Below are 21,703 nucleotides of genomic sequence, written 5' to 3'. Positions count from 1 at the left end.
ACCAGACGTTGAAGGTGGGGGAGCTCACATTCCAAGTTGACTAAGATGGCCGAATACACAAACTGACATGGTCAAACCAGCGAGTTACATGACAAACTGCTGGGCAACCTGAGTTTTTTGAATTTGTACCAACAGTTTGGGCAGTGTGTCTGTTTGCTCCTGGACTGAGATATCTCTCCTGTCTGCTCCCATCTCTTTCTCACAATGCTCTGAATCCACTGAAGACACATGAACCCCAAGAGAGAAAAGTCTCTTCCAGCAAACGAGGTTTAAGAATACTGTGCCCCAATGAAAAGCAAGATCAACCTACAATCAAGGACTCTACAGTGAGCTCGAAGAACTGTAACAACTCTTCAGATATTGCCTCAAACTTTTCCACTTTACTTCTTCTGTTTTCTTTCTGACTCTATCTGCATGTGTGTATTGTGTGTGCATGCTAGCGTGGGTGCGTTGTGTATCCGCAGCCATCAACTGAATTAGAGTTTAAGTTTAATAAAATTTCACTTTTCTTCTTTAAACCTGAGAAAGCCTGTTGTACTGGTTTCTTTGCTTTATAATTGGAAAGCGGTAAACAAGGATACACCAAGGGGGAGCTAAACATGGTGTGTTTAAAATTTAAAACCCTGTTACAGTAAGACCAGGTGAAGGCTGAAAGGAAACCCTAGACCTCTTTCTCACCTGGTTGTAACACTATGTTCCTTTGATCCTATGTATCCAGTGAGAATTGGAAAATGATGGTCAGACCTTATGCTATTTCCTCCCTGGCTCTTTTCAACAGCCTGGGGTACATTCCATCCAGCCCTAGTGATTTAGTAGAAGTGTACAAGATTATGACCAGCTTAGATGAGTTAGACAGGGAAAAACAGTTCCCATTAACTAATGGTACAAGGACTAGGGGGACACAGATTGAAAGATTTGGGCAAGAGATGCAGATGCAATGAGGAAGAACTTTTTAATGCAGCAGGTGGTACTGACCTGGAACTCACTGCCCACAAGGGTGGTGGAAACAGAGACAAATCAATGACAAAGTGGAAGTTGGATGGCCACTTGAAGGAAATAGAATTGCAGGGTTACAGAGATCGAGCCAGGGAGTGGGACTGATTGGATAGCTGCATGGTGAAGCAGCATTGACCCGATGAGCCAAATGGCCTGCTTCGATGCCGTAAATGACTGACTTTAAAAACGAGCTGAATTCCAGAGGGGAGAGTAACTGCACACCAGTGTAGGTCTACAGCACAAGGTCTACAGTGGTTCAACAAAATGGTTCACCATCACTTTCTCAACAGCAAATATGCATGGGCAGTAAATCCTGGCCTTGCCAGCGACATCCACGTCCCATAAATGAATTTTAAAAAGTCCATACATCATTCTAGTGAGCCTATGCTGTACAGCCTCCCTGCTGAGGTGTGTTGCCCAGTGCTCCAAGTCTGGTCCAACCAGGCCCTTGTATAGCTGTAACCATGGGTGATCAATGAGACCACAGTCCACAAAATTCAAACATGAGGAACTAGGCCATCAGGCATCTGGGCTCTGAGCCAAGGGACCAACAAAAGAGCCTCAGGTGTTGGAGCTACTGTTGAAGCTGTTATTTACTGGTTCTGATGAAAGTTCACTGACCTGATACATTAAACTTGCTTCTCTCTCCACAAATACTGCCAGACCTGCTGAGTTTTTCCAGCAGTTTTTGGTTTTATTACTGTTATTTTACTGGGTTCAGGGAGAAAGTGGGAGGGTCCAATCAGCGAGACTGAGGTGGGGCCAGATTTAAAAAATGAATGATATAAAAACAAAGTGCTGAAAGTGCTCAGCAAGTCAGTGTGGAGAGAAACAGAGTTAATATTTCGAGTCTATGATCTTTATACTTCTGACTGAACTGCTGAGTATTTGCAGCACTTTCTATCTTTGTTCCGGAAGTGCCCTGAGTTTCGCGCAGCCGCAGTGAGTGGCGGCTTTGCTCCCGGAAGTAGTTTAACTTGATTTGACCGTGAAGGAGAAGGTGGTTCGCGGGCGGTGCGATGAGCTGGGCCTGGAGCGCGGGCAAGGCCTGCCGCATCTCGGTGAGTATTGGCTGGCAGCGGGTACACTACCCCACTCCGCCCCAAATTGCTGACCCTCGTTGCCTGCAGACAGAGTGCTGCTGCTGGGTCTTGGCGATGCTAATTTAACTGCGAAACCCCGACAGCTCAGGCCGGCGGCAATTGGTGCATTATCGTCGGGAAATGGAGCATTTTACCGCTGACCTTGTTAATTATCGTTCTTTCCTTTAGTCATGGGATGTGTGTGTCAGTGGCCAGGCTAGCATTTATTGCCCATCCCTAATGGCCTTTGAGAAGGTGGTGGTGAGCTGCCTGCCTTGAACCGCTGCAGTCCATGTGGGGTAGGTACACCCACAGTGCTGTTAGGAGGGGAGTTCCAGGATTTTGACCCAGTGACAGTGAAGGAACGGCGATATAGTTCCAAGTCAGGCTGATATGTGGCTTGGAGGGATGTGTGGCGGGTGGGGTGGAGAAAAGAGAGGGGGGTCGTGGAGGGGAGTGTGGAGGGGGGGGGTGGAGGGGAGTGTGGAGGGGGGGGTGGGGAAAAAGAGAGGGCGAGTCATCAAGATCACTTCTGACAGAATAACATCTATCCAGAATACTACAAGTTCTGTGCAGGCAAACACTGACTACTTATGCAAGCAAAGAAATGCCAGGCATCTCACTAAATCAGTGTCCAATATAGTGACCAGAAAGTAAGTCAATAAATTTGTCTAAGTTCTAAACAAAAATCTGCCTTTGTTTTAATTGATTAAAAGATACATTTTAATGTCTTTATCTTTCTGTAATCGTTTCACCGGCCCATCATGGAAGATAAAAATTGTAACGTGGCCCCCCATGCGAAGAGGTCGGACAACCCCGTTGTAGGTGTGGAGGTCGTGTGTTTGGAAGGTGCTGTCGATGGAGCCTTGGCAAGTTGCTGCAGTGCATCTTGTAGATGGTACACACTGCTGCCACTGTGTGTTGGTGGTGAAGGTGGTAGATGGAGTGCCAATCAAGCAGGCTGCTTTGTCCTGGATGGTGTCAAGCTTCTGGAGTGCTGTTGGAGCTGCATTCATCCAGTTTAGTGGAGAGTATTCCATCACACTCATGACTTGTACCTTGTAGATGGTACACAGGCTTTGGGGAGATAGGAGGTGAGTTGTTCACTGCAGAATTCTCAGCGTCTGATTTGCTCTTATTGCCACAGTATATGTTGAATTGTACCCGTGGATGCTGTGATTGATGGGTTGTTGATGTATCCTGGAGCATTTCAGGTTTATGTTAATCTTCCACTTCGACTTTGGGTCACAGTAAATCCATCATATAGTTTCTCGCTCCTATGATGCCAACCATACTTGAAGAAAGATACTGAAGCTGTACTTATTTTATCTGAAGGAGGAGGCTGATGAAATTTCCTCTAAGTTGTAGGCCAGAGAGTCCCATTGCAGAGATGAACTTTTTCTGCAATTTCCTTCTCTTAATGGAAGGTATTTTTATCCCAAGTTGGGATCAGCAATTTATGGTAAATTGAGTATTCATTTTAAAACTGTACTTAACATTGAAGTGTCATTGTAAAATTTAGAAAGACAAGTTTATTAATTTGCTGTGCTCATATTCTAGTCTTTCATTGTGTTAACATCAAGATGGATAAGAATGAGACCTGCTTGTAAACTAGAATGCAGCACAAAGCCTGGAAAACCTGAGCGACCCATCGGACGATATCCTGTGCCATATAAAAAGGATCTGCCATATGACATTGTTGAACTGATGGAGGAGGTAGAAACTAAGGTTGGCATTCTTACTTCTGAAATGTTGTGCTGTTCTTTACTGATGCAGTGTAAAATGTGTTTATTTTGCATTAAACATGTGTTGGTAATCTAACCTCATTTCATCAATGGCAGTTAAATCATTTATTTTAACACTTTGCAGAGAAAACTGTATTTGGACAAAGTTTCATAGTTACAAGTTCCAATCTTAATATTTGCACTTACATGTTGTAATTTATCAAGAACTTATTTGTGAGGCTACAGAAGGTGACTTGTTTCGTGGGTTCTGTTCTGCACTTTCCTTATCTATAGAAGTTACAACACCAAAACAGGCCATTCTGTCCAGTTGCTCGTGTCTGTTTACCCTCCGTTGTGAGCAAACGGTTCTAGTCATAATTACTCACCCTGTTCCCATATCCCTTCTTTGCCTTATACTTCATCCACCTATTCAATCTAATCTTGAATGTTGACACAGTTTCTATGTCAGCCACTAACCCCATAAGTGAATTTCACAGCCTCGCAATTCTTTGAAGAAGTTTTTCCTGCCCTCTGGACTATACGTATTGCATTTAATCTGGTCACTGTGGTCCCTTGTTTTAGACCCTCAACTGCTGGAAACAGTCTGCTTCTATCCCATCTTTTCATCATTTTAAGCACATATATTGCCCTGTAATCTATGTTCTAACAAAGAAAGACTTGAAAAATTGTCTTCCTGCATATTTGTATTTTCTCAGACCATACAGCCCTCAGTGAATCTGTGCTGTACTGTCTGTAAAGCCTCAGTATGCTTCCTATAGCATGGAACCCAATACTGCATACAGTGGTCTAAAGAAAGTTTTATATCAGCTCATCTGTATATTTTGTGGTCGAGCCTAGAATTCCATTAACTTTTTAAAAGAAAATTACAGCCTTATTGTGAGGTGCTGCTTTTAATGTCCTGTACCCCAAATCCCTCTGCTCTTCCCCGACCCTGAGCCTACTTCCATTCACAGTATAATCACTGCTTTTTAAAAAAAATCATGTATCACCTCACACTCACTGACAATATCACTTTGCAGCTTCCTTTTGTTTTCTAAAGGATTTTCTGGATCTCCTGTTGTGGCAACATCTGCAAATTTCAACAGCACTCCCTCTGGACCTATATCCAAATCATTGATACACAGTGAACAGAAGTGACCTCAGCACTGAATTGAGGGACACTGCAACCCACTTCCAAGCACTGAGAAACTGCCCTTAATTCCTTCAAATTTCTGCCTTTCTAACCAGTTTTTAAATCCAGTTTTCTATCCTTCATCTAATCATCTTCAGTAATTTTATATGTGGTACTTTGTCAAAGACTTTCCTATAGTCCACGTACACCAAGTCCACTGCAGTTCCTAATCCACTGTATCCATTACCCTCTCAAAGAATTGAGGTTTATCTAGCACAATCATTTCTCAGAATTCTGTGGTGGTTACTTCCAACTTTTTACTTTTCTCTGCTATTGTGGTAGTTTCTCAAGTTTAAAACTGTAGGGAGTGGGAGAGAGGGAGTCAAGTTATTTTCTCCCCTCCATCCTTCACTTGCTACAGTGAGTTTTATGTATAGTTTTGAAACAGATATTGGAATGTACGTTTGTACAGCTTCTGAGGTATGGGTAACTATGCAGTGTATTTTCAATATTAAATTTGTTTTGCAGAGTGGTTTTTTGCCAAACATATTCAAAGTGCTTTCCTATCGGCCTGCAGAATTCAGAGTGTTCTTTGCCTACTACAATGCCCTAATGAACAAAGAAACAGGTAGGACAAGAACAAGAATTAACTTGCATTTGTCTAACACTTGTCATTTCATTGAAACATCCATAAGGAGATCACAGCCAATGATTTTCTTTTGGTGTGTGCTCACTGGTGTGTATCTAGCTGCTTTTTTTGCTGACATATTTTTCAACTTGCAATGTTCACATTTAATTTTCAACCTCCAACTGCAGGTGAGATTTTTGTCAAGTGACTGGATACTGGGGCGTAGAAGGGGTTGTGGAGGGGAGTTGGGGGCATAGGAACAGGAGTAGGGTTTTCAGCCCGTCAAACCTGCTCCTCCATTCAATATGATCATGGCTGATCATCCACTTCAATGCCTTTCTCTCCACACTATCCCCATATCCCTTTGTCATTAGTATTCAGAAATCTGTCAGTCTCTGCTTTAAACGTACTCTGACTGGAATTCTGTACCCGAGGGCTGCGGAAGCTCAAAGATTCACAACCCTCTGAGTAAAGAAATATCTCCTTCTCTCAGTCCTAAGTGGCTTCCCCCTTATTTTGAAATTGTGTCCCCTGGTTCTAGACTCCCCAACTAGAGGAAACATCTTGCTTGTGTCTACCCTGTCTATCCCCTTAAGTATTTTGTAGGTTTCAAATGAGATGACCTCTCATTCTTCGAAACTCTAGAGAATACAGGCCCAGTTTCTCCAATCTCTCTTCCTAGGACAGTCCTACCATCTCAGGAACAAATCTGGTGAATCTTTGTTGCACTCCTTCTAAGGCAATAATATCCTTCCTAAGGTAAGGAGACCGAAACTGCGCACACTACTCCAGGTGCGGTCTAACCAAGGTTTTATACAATTGAAGCAAGACTACTCCTGTACTCAAATCCTCTTGCGATAAAGGCCAACGTACCATTAGCCTTCCTAATTGTTTGTTGCACCTGCATGTTGGCTTTCAGCGACTTATTGACAAGGATCTACACTTTCTAAACTCTTAACATTTAGGAAATACTCTGCACATCTGTTCCTCCTACCAAAGTGCACATCACGTTTTTCCACATTATATTCCATCTGCCATGTTCTTGCCTACTCACTTAGCCTGTCCAAATCCCCTTGAAGTCGCTTTGCATCTTCCTCACAACATACATTCCCACCTAGTTGCGTTATCCACGAACTTGGAAATATTACATTTGATACCCACATCCAAATCATTGATATATATTGTGAACAGCTGGGGTCCCAAGTACAGATCCTTGCAGTACCCCACTAGTCACAGTCTGCCAATGCGATAATGACCAGTTTATTCCTACTGTTTTCAGCCTGTTAACCAATCCTTAATCCATGCCAGTACATTACCTCCTATCCCATGTGCTTTACTTTTGTAAACCAACCTCCTGTGGGGAACTTTATCAAAAGCCTTTTGAAAATCCAAGTATACTACATCCACAGACTCCCCTTTATCAATTCTGTTAATAACATCCTGAAAGAATTCCAACAGGTTCAACAAACATGATTTCCCATTCATAAATCCATGTTGACTGTGCCCAATCGGATTATTATCCAAGTGTCCATTTATCTCAATCTTTAGAATAGATTCTAACATTTTCCCTATTACTGATGTATGGTTAACAGGTCTGTAGTTCCCTATTTTCTCTGTCAAATAGTAGGGTGACATTTGCTACCTTCCAATCTGCAGGAACAGTTACAGAATCTATAGAATTTTGTTAGATGACCAATGCATCCACTAGCTCCATAGCTACCTCTTTCAACAGACTGGATGTAGAATGTCAGGTCCTGTGGACTTATAAATCTTTTCAGCCCCATTAATTTCTCCAATCCAACCTTGTTAATACTAATTTCCTTCAATTCCTCAATCTCCCTAGTCCCTTGGATCTCTAATTCTGGGAGATTTCTTTTATCTTTCCCAGTGAAGACAGACACAAAGTAATCATGTAACTTCTCTGCCATTTCTGTATTCCCATTATAAATTCTCCTGACTGTTTGTAATAGACCCACATTTGTCTTCGCCAAACATTTCCTTTTTCTGCACCTATAGAAGCTTTTACAGTCAGTTTTTATGTTTTTTGCTAGTTTATATTCATATTCTATTCTCCCTTTCATTAGTTTCTTGGTCCTCCTTTGCTGTATTTTAAAATCCTCCCAATCTTCAGGTTTACTACTATTTCTGGCAACTTTATAGGCCTTTTCTTTTCATCTTGCACAATCCTTAACTTCCTTTATTAGCCACAGTTGACTGCATTTTGTGCCTTGAAGGAATGTATAGTCACTGTAAACTAAGTAATAGTTCTTCAAAGAATATCCATTGCCTTTGTACAGTCATACCTTTTAATGTATTTTCCCAGTCTACCTCAGCCAATTTGCCCCTCATACCTTCATAATTTCCTTTGTTCAAATTTAACACCCTGGCTTCAGATTGAATTACCTCACTTTCAAGCATAATGTAAAATTCTTTCATATTATGGTCACTCATCTCTAAAGGTTCTTTTACAACGAGATTATTAATTAGCCCTTTCTCATTACATAATACTAGATCTAAAATAGCCTGTTTTCTAGTCAGTTCCTGAACATATTGCTCTCGAAAACCATCCCCAACACACTCCAGAAACACATCCTCCATATCATTAGTGCTCATTAAGTTTACCCAGTCTATATGCAGATTGAGGTCACCCATAATTATTGTATTACCCATGCCACATGCTTCTCTAATCTCCTGAATAATATCATGCCCCACACCACTCCTACCAATTTTTGCTGCCGCTTGCTGTTTCTTAGCTCCACCCAAACAGATTCCACATTTTGTTCTTCCATACAGGCATTTCTGTGGCAGTACGGGTGACTCCAGGATGGGGTTTTACCTCCCTAGTGCCAAAGTCAAGGATGTCAGAGCGACCGCAGATCCCATCCCTTATTAGCAATGCAACACCACCTCCTTTTCCTTTTTGCTTGTCATATCTAAATATCGAATATCCTTGAATATTCAGTTCCCAGTCTTGGTCACCCTGTAGTCACATTTCTGTTATACAATTAGATCATACCCAATTACCTCTATTTGTGCCATTAAATCATCTACCTTGTTGCAAATGCTGCGTGCATTCAGGTAGAGTGCCCTTAACCTTGTCATCTTGACATTAAAAAAAAAGGTTTAGAATGCGGAATAAAAATTCATTCATGGGATGTGGGCGTTGCTGGCCAGGCCAGCATTTATTGCCCATCCCTAATTGCCCTAACTGAGTGGCTTGCTAAGCCATTTCAGAGGGCATATAAGAGTCAACCACATTGCTGTGGGTCTGGAGTCACATGTAGGCCAGACCAGGTAAGGACATTAGTGAACCAGATGAGTTTTTACAACAATCGACAATGGTTTCATGATCACTATTAGTCTAGCTTTTAATTCCAGATTTATTAATTGAATTCAAATTCCACCTTCTGCTGTGGTGGGATTTGAACCCATGTTCCCAGAGCAATACCCTGGGTCTCTGGGTTACTAGTCCAGTGACAATGCCACTATGCCACCACCTCCCCCAGTTGATGCTCACTTTTGTTTCACCTGCCTTCTAATGTCACTTGCTACTTTTCTACCTCCTATTACCAGCTTAACTTCCTTCCAATTTGAGCTACCCCTCAGGTTCAGAACCCCCCCCCCCCCCCGACAAGCTAGTTTAAATCCTCCCCAACAGCACTAGCAAATCTCCCTGCAAGGATATTAGTTCTGGTCCTGTTAAGGAATAGCCCGTCCATCTTGTACAGGTCCCAACTGCCCAGAACCAGTCCCAATGCCTCAAATCTGATGCCCTCCCTCCAATTCTCCAGCCACGTGTTCAGTCCTCCCATTCCTGTGCTCACTCATCTGTGGCACTGGGAGTAACCCTGAGATTACTGCTCAAGGTCCTGCTTTTTAATTTTCTTCCTAACTCCCTAAAATTTACTTTCAGGACCTCATCCCTCTTCCTACCTATGCCATTGGTACCAATGTGGACCACAACCTCTGGCTGTTCACCCTCCCCCCAGAAGGAGGTCCTGCAGCCACTGACATCCTTGACTGTGGCACTAGGGAGGGAACACCATCCTGGAGTCACCTTTACTGCCACAGAAACACCTGTCTGATCCCCTGACTATTGAATCCCCCATCACTATTGTTCTTCCACTCTTCTTTCTCCTCTTCTGTGCAGCTGAGCCACCTGTAGTGCCATGGACTTTGCTCTGGCTGCACTCCACTGCGGAACCATTGCCCTCACCAGTATCCAAAAATGGAAAACCCATTAGCAAGCAAGATAGACTTGGGAGTCTTACACTGCCTGCCTGGTTCTCTTATGCTGCCTGGTGTTCACCCATTCCCTCACGGTTTGTATGCTCCTAACCTGCGGTGTGACCACTTCACTAAATGTGGTATCCACATAGGCCTCCATCTCAAGGATGCACAATAGTGACTCCAGCCGCCACTCGAGTTCCAAAACCCGGAGCTCAAGCTTCATCAAGGACACATGGTGCATCAGTGACTTCCTACATACCACAGGATGTGCATTCCACTTGGCCAAGCTGCCCTGCCATACAGTAAGTTTAAAAACTGTTTGTTACAAGTAGAATAACAACAGTTACTCACCAATCAGCTTCTTCCCCTGCACCAAAGAAAGTGTTAGCTACTGGAGGCTGAAAAAGAAAGGATCCTCTCCCTCACTCAATTCCTACTTTACACTCTGTGCACTTAAAGCAGCACTGAGAAAGCCCTACTTTATACTTACTGAAAAACAATTGAGTCAAGCTTCTGAAAACCAGTTTAAGCCAGCTATCTAAGTAACTCGCTGCAGCTGCTCCCAGAGAGCTTGGATACCCCTGTTTTAAGGCTGGAATAAAACTTAACTGCTCTTTAATCAAGGAGTAATTTTAGTTAACTGCTAAATTGAAGAAAAAATTAGGCTTTAGATAGAAATTAACCCTTAAAACTCCTTCTCACCAGACTTGCCAAACTCAGCAGCTCTCAGTTCAAATCCCAAAGGGCAGGGGTGAGGGGTGGTGGTGTTGTGATACTGGAGCAGCAAACAGCTTGAGAGTTGAAATCCCACCATGGCAGGTTGTGGAATGGAATTCAATAATTCTAGTAGATCGTAGGTTGTTACCAGAAAAGTGTAACCAGGTAAACAGCTGAATTGTTGTAAAATCCCAGAAACCATTGCATCTTTTAAGGGAAAATGGGATAAATATTTCATTTAGAGGATGCTAAAGGCAGGGTAGTGAGATAGCTTTGGGTTGCTTTCGCAAAGAGCTCCTACAGATATTATAGGTCTCCTGTGCTTTAAATGCATAGCTCTAAGCAATGTATACTAGGTAAATGATGGTGAAACTGCCAACTGGCTAAAGAATGGATTCTATATATAGGAATAGGAGGAGGCCATTTAGCCCTTCAAGCCTGTTCCATCATTCAATGAGATCATGGCTGGTCTGTGATCTAACTCCATATGCCTCCTTTGCCCCATGTCCCTTAATCACTTTGGTTAACAAAAATCTATCAATCTCAGATTTAAAATTAATAACTGATCAACCATTAATTATTGTTTGCGGAAGAGGATTCCAAACTACTTCAACCCTTTGTGGGAAGGAAGTGTCCCAAAATTTTACTCCTGAAAGATTTGGCTCTAATCTTTAGACTGTGCTCCCAAGCCCTCGACTCCGCAACCAATGGCAATAGTTTCTCTGTCTACACTATCTGTTCCCCTTAATAGCATGAAAACTTCAATCAAATCACCCCTTCTAAATTCCAGGGAATATAACCCTAGTTTGTGTAATCTCTCCTAATTTAACCCAGGGAGTCCAGCTTTCATTCTGATAAATCTGTACTGCATTTGCTCAAGGCCAATATATTCTTCCCAAGATGTGATTCCCAGAACTTCTGTCAGTACTCCAGCTGTGGTCTAACCAGGGCTTTGTATAGCTGTAGCATAACTATCTTGGTCTCCTTACCTAAGGAAGGGTATACTTTAAAGCGTGGCTACCCGACCCGAACCCGACTAGACCCAATGACGTGTCGGTTTTGGGTCGGGTCTCTCTTCCGAGACCAGCGGCGTTCAGGCTCGGGTCGGGTTGGACATGGACACTGCTGCCTTGCTCTGGAAAGTAATCTTCAATTGAACATTCGAGTGAAAGTGGGAAATGTGCAATCCAGATTCCGCACTCTGCAGTGAGCATCTCTATGATGTCATAGATGCTTCCGTGCATCCAAAAGTGATTCTACGCTACAGTGCATTATGGATGCTCATGTGTGAAAGTTGGGGTGGTGGCAGGAGGGTAGCGTGCCGTTGGTTGCTGGTGACGAGATCAAGCTCAGATTCCCAACTCCCATCTGCACAATTCTGCAGGAATAACCTGCTGCCGGAACAAATGAACAGGATCACAACATTTGGACAAGTAGAGCACAGTAACTTGTTTGATATCATTAACTTATTTACGGCAGTCGGGTTGGGCATGGAAATAAATTAGAGGACTCAGGGCCCGGGTCAGGTTTCAATTTTATACCCGAGCAGGCCTTTAATATACTTGCCTTAGAAGGATGCGACAAAGGTTCACTAGGCTAATTCTTGGGATGAAAGAATTGTCATGTTAGGAGAGATTGAGTAGACCGCCTATATTCCCTAGACGTTAGAAAACTGAGCGATGATCTCATCAAAATGTATAACATTCTTAAGGGGTTTGATAGGGTAGAAGATGGGAGAATGTTTCTCTTGGCTAGAGAGTCTAGAACTAGGTGTCGGCTATTTAGGACTGAGATGAGAAATTTCTTCACTTGAAGGGTTGTGAACCTTTGGCATTCTCGACTGCAGAGAGGTATGGACGAGTGTATTAAAGTCCGAGATCGACCAGTTTCTGGATATTTAGGGGAAGGGGAATAGCGTGGGTAGCTCAGCTGTGATCTTACTCAATAGCGGAATAGGCTCAAATGGCCTACTGCTGCTTCTATTATGTCATGTATTCTGGTCCTGGAGATGTAAAGGCCAGCATTCCATTAACTTTATTATTTTCTGTACCTGCTCATGACTTTTTAATCTATGTACATGGAAATCCATCTCTTTGGACCTCCATTGTTTCTAGCATTTCACCATTTCGAAAATATTTTGTTCTATCCTTTTTAGGTCAAAAGTGGATGATCTCATATTTGCTTACACTGATAGCCATTTGGCATAATTTTGCCCATTCACTTAGTCTGTCAATATCTCTTCAGTTTTATGCTTCCATCTAGACCGTTACAATGCCACCTATCTTTGTGTCGTTGGTGAACTTGGATATTTGGCTTTCTGTCCCATCATCTAAGTTAACAAGTATGACAAATGGTTGAGGCTCCAATACAGATCTTTGTTATGTCACATCCTGCCAATTAGACTACCCGCACATTCTCTATCTCCTGCCACTCAACCAATTTCTTTAACCAGATCAATCATTTGCGTTCAATTCCATGAGGTCCAACTTTAGCGAACAGTCTCACGAGGGACTTTATCAAATGCCTTTAGAAGTCCATAAAAATAACATATAGACATTCTCCTTTCCACTACTTCAACCACCTGGTTCAAAAATTTCAATCAGGTTTATCAGGTGTGACCTACTCTTGGCAAATACGTGCTGCCGCTCTCTGATCAGCCACTCTATCCTTAATTATAGACTCTCAGTAATTTTCCAACAACAGATGTTAAGCTAACTAGTGTCTAATTCCCTGGTTTCCCCCTCAACTTTCTTAAATAACGGAGTGACATGCACAATTTTCCAGTCGAAAGGAATGGTTGCTGAATTGAGAGAAGTTCAAATGATTATAGTTAGGGTTTCTGCAATGTTTTCACCTACTTTTAACTGGTGATTTGTCACTTTAGTGCCATTATTTTCTTCATTACTGTTTTGTTTATGTTAATATTGGTGAGTAAGGGAAGATCTTGTTTGAACAACTTGCTCGGATTTTTTGAAGAAATGCAGTTGATGTGGTTTACATGGATTTTAGCAAGGCTTTTGACAAGGTCCCACATGGCAGACAGGTTAAAAAAAATAAAATCCCATGGGATCCAGGGAAGTGCAGCAAGGTGGATACAAAATTGGTTCAGTGGCAGGAAACAAAGGGTAATTGTTGATGGCTGTTTTAGCGACTGGAGGACTGTTTCCAGTGGTGTTCCGTAGGGCTCAGTACTGGGTCCCCTGCTTTTTGTGGTGTATATCAACAAATTGGACGTAAGTGTTGGGGCATGATCGAGAAGTTTGTGGATGACACAAAGATTGTGTCTTTGATAGCGAGGAGGATAGCTGCAGGAAGATATTGATGGTCTGGTCAGATGAGCAGAAAAGTGGCAAATGGAATTCAACCTGGAGAAGTGTGAGGTGATGCATTTGGGGAGGTCAAGCAAGGCAAAGGAATACACGATTAAGACGATCAAGGCCACAACTTGAGCACTGTGTGCAGTTCTGGTCACCTCATTACAGAAAGGATGTAATTGCATTAGAGAGGGTACAGAGGAGATTTACAAGGATGTTGCCAGGACTGGAAAAATGCAGCTATGAGGAAAGAGTGGATAGGCTGGGGTTGTTCTCCTTGGAACAGAGAAGGCTGAGGGGAGATCTGATTGGAATGTACAAAACTTTGAGGGGCCAGGATAGAGTGGACGTGAAGGGTCTATTCACCTTAGCAGAGAGGTCAGTGACTCAGGGGCATAGATTTAAAGTGATTGGTAGAAAAATTAGAGGGAGATAAGGAAAAACTTTTTCACCCAGAGGGTGGTGATGGTCTGGAACTCACTGCCTGAAAAGGTAGTTGAGGCAGAGACCCTCAACTCATTCAAAAGGAGTCTGGATATGCACCTGAAGTGCTGGTAAGCTACAGGGCTACAGACCAAATGCTGGAAGGTGGGATTAGAATAGGTGGATCGTTTTTTGGCCAGCACAGGCATGATGGGCCAAATGGCCTCTTTCTGTGCCTTAAACTTTCTATGATTTCTGAGTCCCTATCCCTGATTCAATATTAGTTTCATTGGGATGTCCGGCACGCTGACCTCTTTCTCTGCTGTAAATACTGACATAAAATAATTATTTAACATCTGCCATTTCCTTATTTTCATTGACAATATCACCGTTATCAGGTTTCAAAGGGCCCAAATTGTACCTCACCACCATCATCCTACTGTCATTATAAAAGTATTCTGTGTTGATAATCTCTTGCAAGTTTCTTTTTCATACTCCCTTTTTGTAGCTCTTACTCCGTTTTGGTGTCTTTGGATTTGCAGTTCTTTGGATCTCACCCATCCTCCAGGATCTGTACAACTTCTTGCATTTTTGTATCCCTTTTTTTTCAGCTTTGTTGTCTTTTGCCACTTTGTCGCTAACTCTCTCCCTCCATGTAAAATTCCCAACCTATATTCTTGGCCACCCCCTTGACCTTGTCATCTCACGTGGTCTTGCTAGTCCCATCATATCAATCACAGATAAGACCATTTCTCATCTCTTCCTTTTATCACTCTCTACCTACACTTCCCCTTTTATGCCCTGACCCCTACCACCTCCTGTATCTATCCCTGGAAAAATGTGGGGAAGTGTGAGATATGAAGAATAGAAAAGCAGAATAATTTTTAAGACGTGAAACTTCCAAATGTTGATGTGCAGAGAGACTTGGGTGTACTTGTACAAGGAACACAAAATTAGTTTGCAGGTACAACAAGCAATTAGGAAGGAAAATGGCATGTTTGCCTTTATTGCAAGGGGTTGGAGTACAAGAATAAGGAAGTCTTGTTACAATTGTACAGAGTGATGGTGAGACTACACTTGGAGCACTGTGCAGTTTTGATCTCCAGATCGAAGGAAGGATATACTTGCATTGGAGGTGGTGCAGTGATGGTTCATTGGATTGGATCCTAAGATGAGAGGGTTGTCCTATGATGAGGCTGAGTAACTTGGGCCTATACTCTCTGGAGTTTAGAAGAATGAGAGGTGATTCATTGAAACATACAAGATTCTGAAAGGAAAACAAGAAATGCTGGAACCACTCAGCAGGTCTGGCGGCATCTGTGAAAAGAGAAGCAGATTTAACGTTTTGGGTCAGAAGAAGGGTCACTGACCCGAAACGTTAACTCTGCTTCTCTTTTCACAGATGCTGCCAGACCTGCTGAGTGGTTCCAGCATTTCTTGTTTTTATTTCAGATTTCCAGCATCCGCAGTATTTTGCTTTTATATAAGATTCTGAAAGGGTTTGACAGGGTAGACATTGAGAGCTTGTTTTCTCTGGCTGGGGAATCTAGAACATGAGCGCACAGTCTGAGGATAAGTGGTCGTTCATTTAGGACTGAGATGAGAAGAAACTTATTCACTCGAAGGGTTGTAAATCTTTGGAATTGTCTGCTCCAGAGGGTTGTGGATGCTCTATCATTGAGTATATTTAAAGCTGAGATGAACAGATTTTTGGTGTCTCAGGGAATCACAGGATGTGGGGAGTGGGTGGGAAAGTGGAGTCCAGGCGGAAGATCAGCCATGATTGTATTAAATGGTGGAGCACATCTGAGGGGCTGAATGGTCTACTCCTAGTTATTATGTTCTTAAAAGCTGTCCCCAAATTCACTTACAACTACACTTTCATATCCTAACTGTCTAGCCTTTGGACCTCTGTTTGCCACAAAATTTCTGTAGCTACTGATTTGCTCGACCACACCCTCACCCTTAACTTTGCCCGAGTCAACAATAAAACCATAAAGTAACAGCAAAATACTGCGAATGCTGGAACTCTGAAATGAGAAAAGAAAGTGCCAGAAATACTCAGCTGGTCTGACAGCATCTGTGGAGAGAGAAATAGAGTTAACGTTTCAGGTCTGCCACCCTTCATTAGAACTGGCAAAAGTTAGAAATGTAACCATCTTTGAGCAAGTGAAAGTGGGGAGGGGGAAAAGGACAAGAAGGAAGGACTGTGATAGGATGGAGGGAGAGAGATTAAATGACCGGTGTCATGGAGCAGAATGCAAATGGAGTGCTATATAGTTGTAGCGAAAGACAAAGCACGAGTCCAGAGAGATGGCAGAATAATGAACAGCTCTGTATGAAAGCAAAAACATGAAAAAAAAGTTTATGACTGGTACATGGTTTAGAAATAAATAAATAAAAGAATATATATAAATAAATAATTTAAAAAAGTGGGGTTCATGGTCTGAAAATATTGAACTCAACATTGAGTCCAGAAGGCTGTAGAATTCTGATTAGGCACTCTACAGCCTCTGGACTCAATATTGAGTCCAATAATTTCAGACCATGAGCCCCATTATTTTGTGTTTGCTATTTTTAATTTATTTCATTTTATATATATAAAAAATTATTTTTTAACCATATGCCAGTCTTAAACTTATTTTTCATGTTTTTGCTTTCGTACAGAGCTGTTTATTATTCTTTAGTTTGTCTCCTATCTCCCCTTATGCCCTCTCTGAGCTCATCTTGTCCATGAGACCCACCTTTTGCTCCTTTGACTCTTTTCTCACTAAACTGCTGACCACCCAACCTCCCCTCCTGGTCCTGTTAGCCGATATTGTTAATGGTTCTCGCTCTTCAGGTGTTGTCTGTCTCTCCTTTCTAAATCTGCAGTCATTGCCCCTCTTCAAAAAAAAAAACCCTTGACCCCACCGGGAGCCAATGTATGTCAGCGAGCACAGGGATGATGGGGGAATAGGACTTTGTGCGAGTTAAAACACAGGCAGCGGAGTTGAGGATGACCTCAAGTTTTAAGGAGGGTAGTATGTAGGAGACCAGCCAGGAGTGCATTGGAATAGTCAAGTCTGGAGGTTACGAAGACATGAATGCAAACTACCGACCCATCTCCAACCTCCCTTTCCTCTCCAAAAGTCCTCGAATATGTTGCTGCCTCCCAAATCCACACCCATCTTTCCCAGAACTCCATGTTTGAATCCCTCCCATTAAGTTTCTGCTGCTGCCACAGTACCAAAACAGCACTTATCAAAGTCACAAATGACATCCTACACGACTGTGACGAAGGTAAACTTTCTCTCCTTGTCCTTCTCAACCTGTCTGCAACCTTTGACTGGTTGATCATTCCATCCTCCTCCAACGCCTCTCCACTGTCGTCCAGCTGGATGGGACTGCTCTCCCCTGGTTCCATTCTTATCCATCTAATTGGAACCTATAATTATGTCTGCATTCTGCCTGTTTCTACATTGGCTCTCGGTCAAGCATCGTCTTGATTTTAAAATTCTCATTCTTGTTTTCAAATCCTTTCATGGGCTTGCCCCTCACCACCTCATCTCCTCCCTGTAACCCCTTCCATTTTACAACCCTCAGATATCTGCGCTCCTCTTTCTGGCATCCTCAATTTTAATCGCTCCACTATTGGTGGTCGTGCCTTCAGTTGCCTCCACCCCAAGCTCTGGAATACCCTCCCTACACCTCTCCACCTCGCTTTCTTCCTTTCAGACATTCCTTCAAACCTACCTCTTTGACCAAACTTTTGGTCATCTGACCTAACTTCTTACGTGGCCCAGTGTCATATTGTTATTTTCCTGTGAAGTGCTTTTGGACGTTTATTACGTTAAAGGATCTATATAAATATAAGTTTTTGTCTTTAGTCATTCATGACTTTTTTTTTGGCAAGTAGAGCTCTTGCCCTTTCGAGTATTAACTGGTTTTGTATCATAGATTCTTTTTTGAACACCTCCCACTGATCATCTGTTTTACCCATTAACAGATTTGCCCAGTTTACTGTGGTCTCAGTCTCATTGCATTGAAGTCAGCTTTACCTAAATCTAGAATCTTAGTAGCTGTTTTATGTTTCTCCCTTTCAAACATTACATTGAACTCAATCACATTTTGATTGCTATTAAATGTCTACACGCTGTTAGGCTGTTAACTAAATCTGGCTTATTACTCAATACTAAATCTAATATGGCAAGTCCCTTTGTTGGTTTTAAGACATATTGTTGCAGAAAATTATCCTGAACACTCTCAAGAAAGTTGCTTCCTTTCTGACATGTTAGTTTGCTTATCGCAATCTTTATGAAACTTAAAATTCCCCATTAAAACCACTCTGCCTTTGCTACATGCTTGTTTAATCTCTGCATTTATACAGTCAACACTTCACAGCTGCTACAAGGGGCCTATAAACAACTCCCACTATAGTCTTAAACCCTTTTTTATTTCTTAGTTCTATACATAAAGTCTCTTCTGCTTTCTTACATTTTGTTATATCCTCTCATCATTTAAATGATTTCATCCTTAACCATTAAGGCTGCTCCTCCCCACTACCATTTTCCGGATCTTCCTGTGGACTTCAAACCTGGTATATTTAGTTCCCAGTCTTGATCGTCTTGCAGCCATGACTCAGTAATGGCTACCATGTCATAGCCTCCAGTTTGAATGTGATTAATAACCAGGAAGTGGATTGTCTGCAAGCAAGCTATTGAAATGACTAATTCCTTTTTTGAGTGGCAAGGGAACATGCCTTAACTTCTCCATTCTCTTTCTGTTCCCACCTGACCCCTCAAATTTGTCTTTAGGTAATCTCAGCAAAGCAGATAGAGAACTTATTATTGTGGCAACGAGTGCGAATAATCACTGTCCCTACTGTGTTATTGCGCACAGTGCCCTACACCGGTTATATTCCAAAAATCCAATTCTGGCAGATCAGGTGAGTAATAATGAAATATTCTATCTGCAAAAAGACAGTCTCTTTCTAATTGACTGTAATTTGGGTGTTTGTTGGTAATTGCACCTCCATTCTTTCTGTTCCTTTTAGGTGGTCGTGAACAGGCAGTTGGCTGACCTGGATAATCGGCAACGTGCCATGCTGGATTTTGCTCTCGCTGTGAGCAATGCAGAAAACATCAGTGAGGGCCATCTAAAAAAACTGGAAATGCACGGATTTGATCGTGAGGATGCCTGGGACATTGCCATGATAACTGCGTTCTTTGCCATGTCCAACCGTCTGGCTCATTTCATTGATTTGCGTCCAAATGAAGAGTTTTATACATTGGGAAGATTGCCCAGGGTGAAGGATAAGAGGGAGGGTTAAGATCGTCTGATGTCCATGTTTTGATTCAGATTCAGCCTGCTGTTAATTTGGAAAGTAGCATACCTTATTTAGGTTTGCAGTGATGGCTCTGGAACACAGTGTTGCTCATCTGCGAAATGCAAAATAAAACTAGAAACAAAAATAAGAGAATTGGTTTCCATACAAAGATGAAACTGAGCAGAATTCTAGCTACAGTCTCTAAAATTGGGAAGTTAACAATTGTGATTGAGCATTTATCCAAAAACGCCAAAGGAAGCAACTGTTACGTGATGAGATCACACTCCCAATGATTTGGTACTGCTTTACACAGGTAAAAAGAAAGACAGATTTGCATTTATATGGGGGAGTGTCTCCTGACAACGCAGCCAAGCGCTGACGTCATCTCTGCGGTCCGAACTGCGCAGAACGCTTTCATCCTGCCAGTACGATGCTGCGCATGCCCAGCTTGCGTCAGCACCCGAGATTGCCAGTGCTAATGTGCACATGCGTGCGAATATGTCATCATGCAAAGGGACGGCAGCCTCCGGTGCGAGTTTTGGAAAGCGGCCATCGTTGTTCAACTTTTCACGCATCTGTAGGAATTTACAATTTCCAGGGAAGATTTTCCATTATAGTGGGGAGTGGGAAAGGAAGAGAGTGGGGTACAGAAAAGGAGGGGAGCGGGGAATGGAGGGGTGCTGGGGGCAGGGGGGATCTTTTCCCTGCCGTCTACTTTTAAACACACAAAAGCGAATTTGCTGTGTGATCCTCCCATGATCACCGCATTCACTTCCCCCTCTCCCGGCTCTTTCCCACGGCACCGCTCCCACTCTCCTCCATCTCTGGTTCCCCACCCTCCCAAACGGCGATCGCGGGAGGGAATGGGGAAGAGAAGCGGGGACCATGGAGGGAGCGGGGAACTGTCTGGGAGGATATGGAGGTGGCGATGCGATCACAGCCATTGAGGAGGTTTAAGTGCAATTCGCTTTTTGTGCGTCAAACTGAGCAGCGCCATCTTTATTACTGGCGGCTGCCTGAGACGTCGCAGACAGTCACGTTTCAGTGGATGAGGCTGCATTTACGCATGTGTCAGTACTGTGTCACCTAGTGGTTGCGTTGTCAGCAAACTCAGCCGCCATTGGATCTTTTACATCCACCCAAGCAGGCAGATGGGGGCTCAGTTTAATATCTCATCTGAAAGATGGCACCTCCGACCATGCAGCACTCCTTCAGTGCTGCACTGGAGTGTTAGCCTTGATTTTTATGCTCAAGCCCTTGAGTGGTATGTATTTTGTACGGGCATATCTAGCACCCTTTGCCATCTCAGAATATATTTATTGCTAAGATAGAACTGTTTTCAACTAAAATAGAAACAGAAAGTGCTGGAAATACTCAGCAGGTCAGGCAGAGAAAGGTCACAGACCTGAAAGGTTAACTCTGCTTCTCTCTCCACAGATGCAGCCTGATGTGCTGAGTATTTCTAGCACTTTCTGTTTTTATTTCAGATTTCCAGCATCTGCAGTATTTTGCTTTTATATTACTGTATCCAACTAGCTCTGCTGTTTAAGATAAATCAACAATTTACTGTTTGCTTTTTAATCTGCTTAAGCACATAAAATAAATGTGCACATTGAACCTGGTTGAGTTCTTGTTTAAAATGGAACACTTTAGGAGCTTTCAGAAAAATTGTGATAGACATCATATCATTTTAATTGTATCTCTAAGAATGTAGTGTTTCTATTTATCAGAATTTCAGTACAACAGTTTTAATCTTAATTAATCAGCTAACTGAAGAGCAAGACAGTTTTGTTTGAACAGCAGTTGGTAATTCCCTAGCATGATACAGAAAATGAAAAATTATAGTTCTAGACACCTTCATTATAGAAAGGGGATTAAAGCCATGGAAATAGTACAGTGAAGATTCACTGGAATGGTACCATGAATAGGAGGTTATAGTTATGAGAAGGGACTTGAAAGATTGAGGCATTTTTCACAAACACATAAGGTCATGGCATGATTATCAAAATTATGAAAGGTTTTGAGAGGGTAAATAGTGCATGGTGTTTTCACTGGTTAGTGAATCAGTAACAAGTGGCAGAGGCAGGGCTATCATAAAAGTGTAAACAGTGATGAGACATTTTTGGAATGGTTACTAGGATAAGGAATG

General features: G+C 42.5%; 1 protein-coding gene across 2 annotated transcripts; it reads left to right on the top strand.

Annotated features, from left to right (window-relative positions):
* Nucleotides 1-1,964: 1,964 nt before the first annotated feature.
* Nucleotides 1,965-21,171, top strand: si:ch211-175m2.5 (uncharacterized protein LOC568697 homolog). 2 transcript variants are annotated; one of them, XM_068047444.1, is made up of 5 exons: nt 1,965-2,057; nt 3,639-3,806; nt 5,463-5,562; nt 19,043-19,173; nt 19,282-21,171. In XM_068047444.1, the coding sequence occupies exons 1-5, from the start codon at nt 2,016-2,018 to the stop codon at nt 19,555-19,557; spliced, it is 717 nt and encodes a 238-aa protein (XP_067903545.1). In that variant the 5' UTR covers nt 1,965-2,015; the 3' UTR covers nt 19,558-21,171. The 2 variants fall into 2 exon arrangements, with proteins under 2 accessions (XP_067903545.1, XP_067903555.1); XM_068047454.1 differs by lacking the exon at nt 1,965-2,057 and adding an exon at nt 2,866-3,172.
* Nucleotides 21,172-21,703: the final 532 nt, after the last annotated feature.

Source organism: Heterodontus francisci, chromosome 1 (assembly GCF_036365525.1).
Source record: "Heterodontus francisci isolate sHetFra1 chromosome 1, sHetFra1.hap1, whole genome shotgun sequence".
NCBI classification, from domain to species: domain Eukaryota; kingdom Metazoa; phylum Chordata; class Chondrichthyes; order Heterodontiformes; family Heterodontidae; genus Heterodontus; species Heterodontus francisci.
Note: the sequence above shows the minus strand (reverse complement) of the source record. Positions and strands in the feature narration are given on the sequence as shown.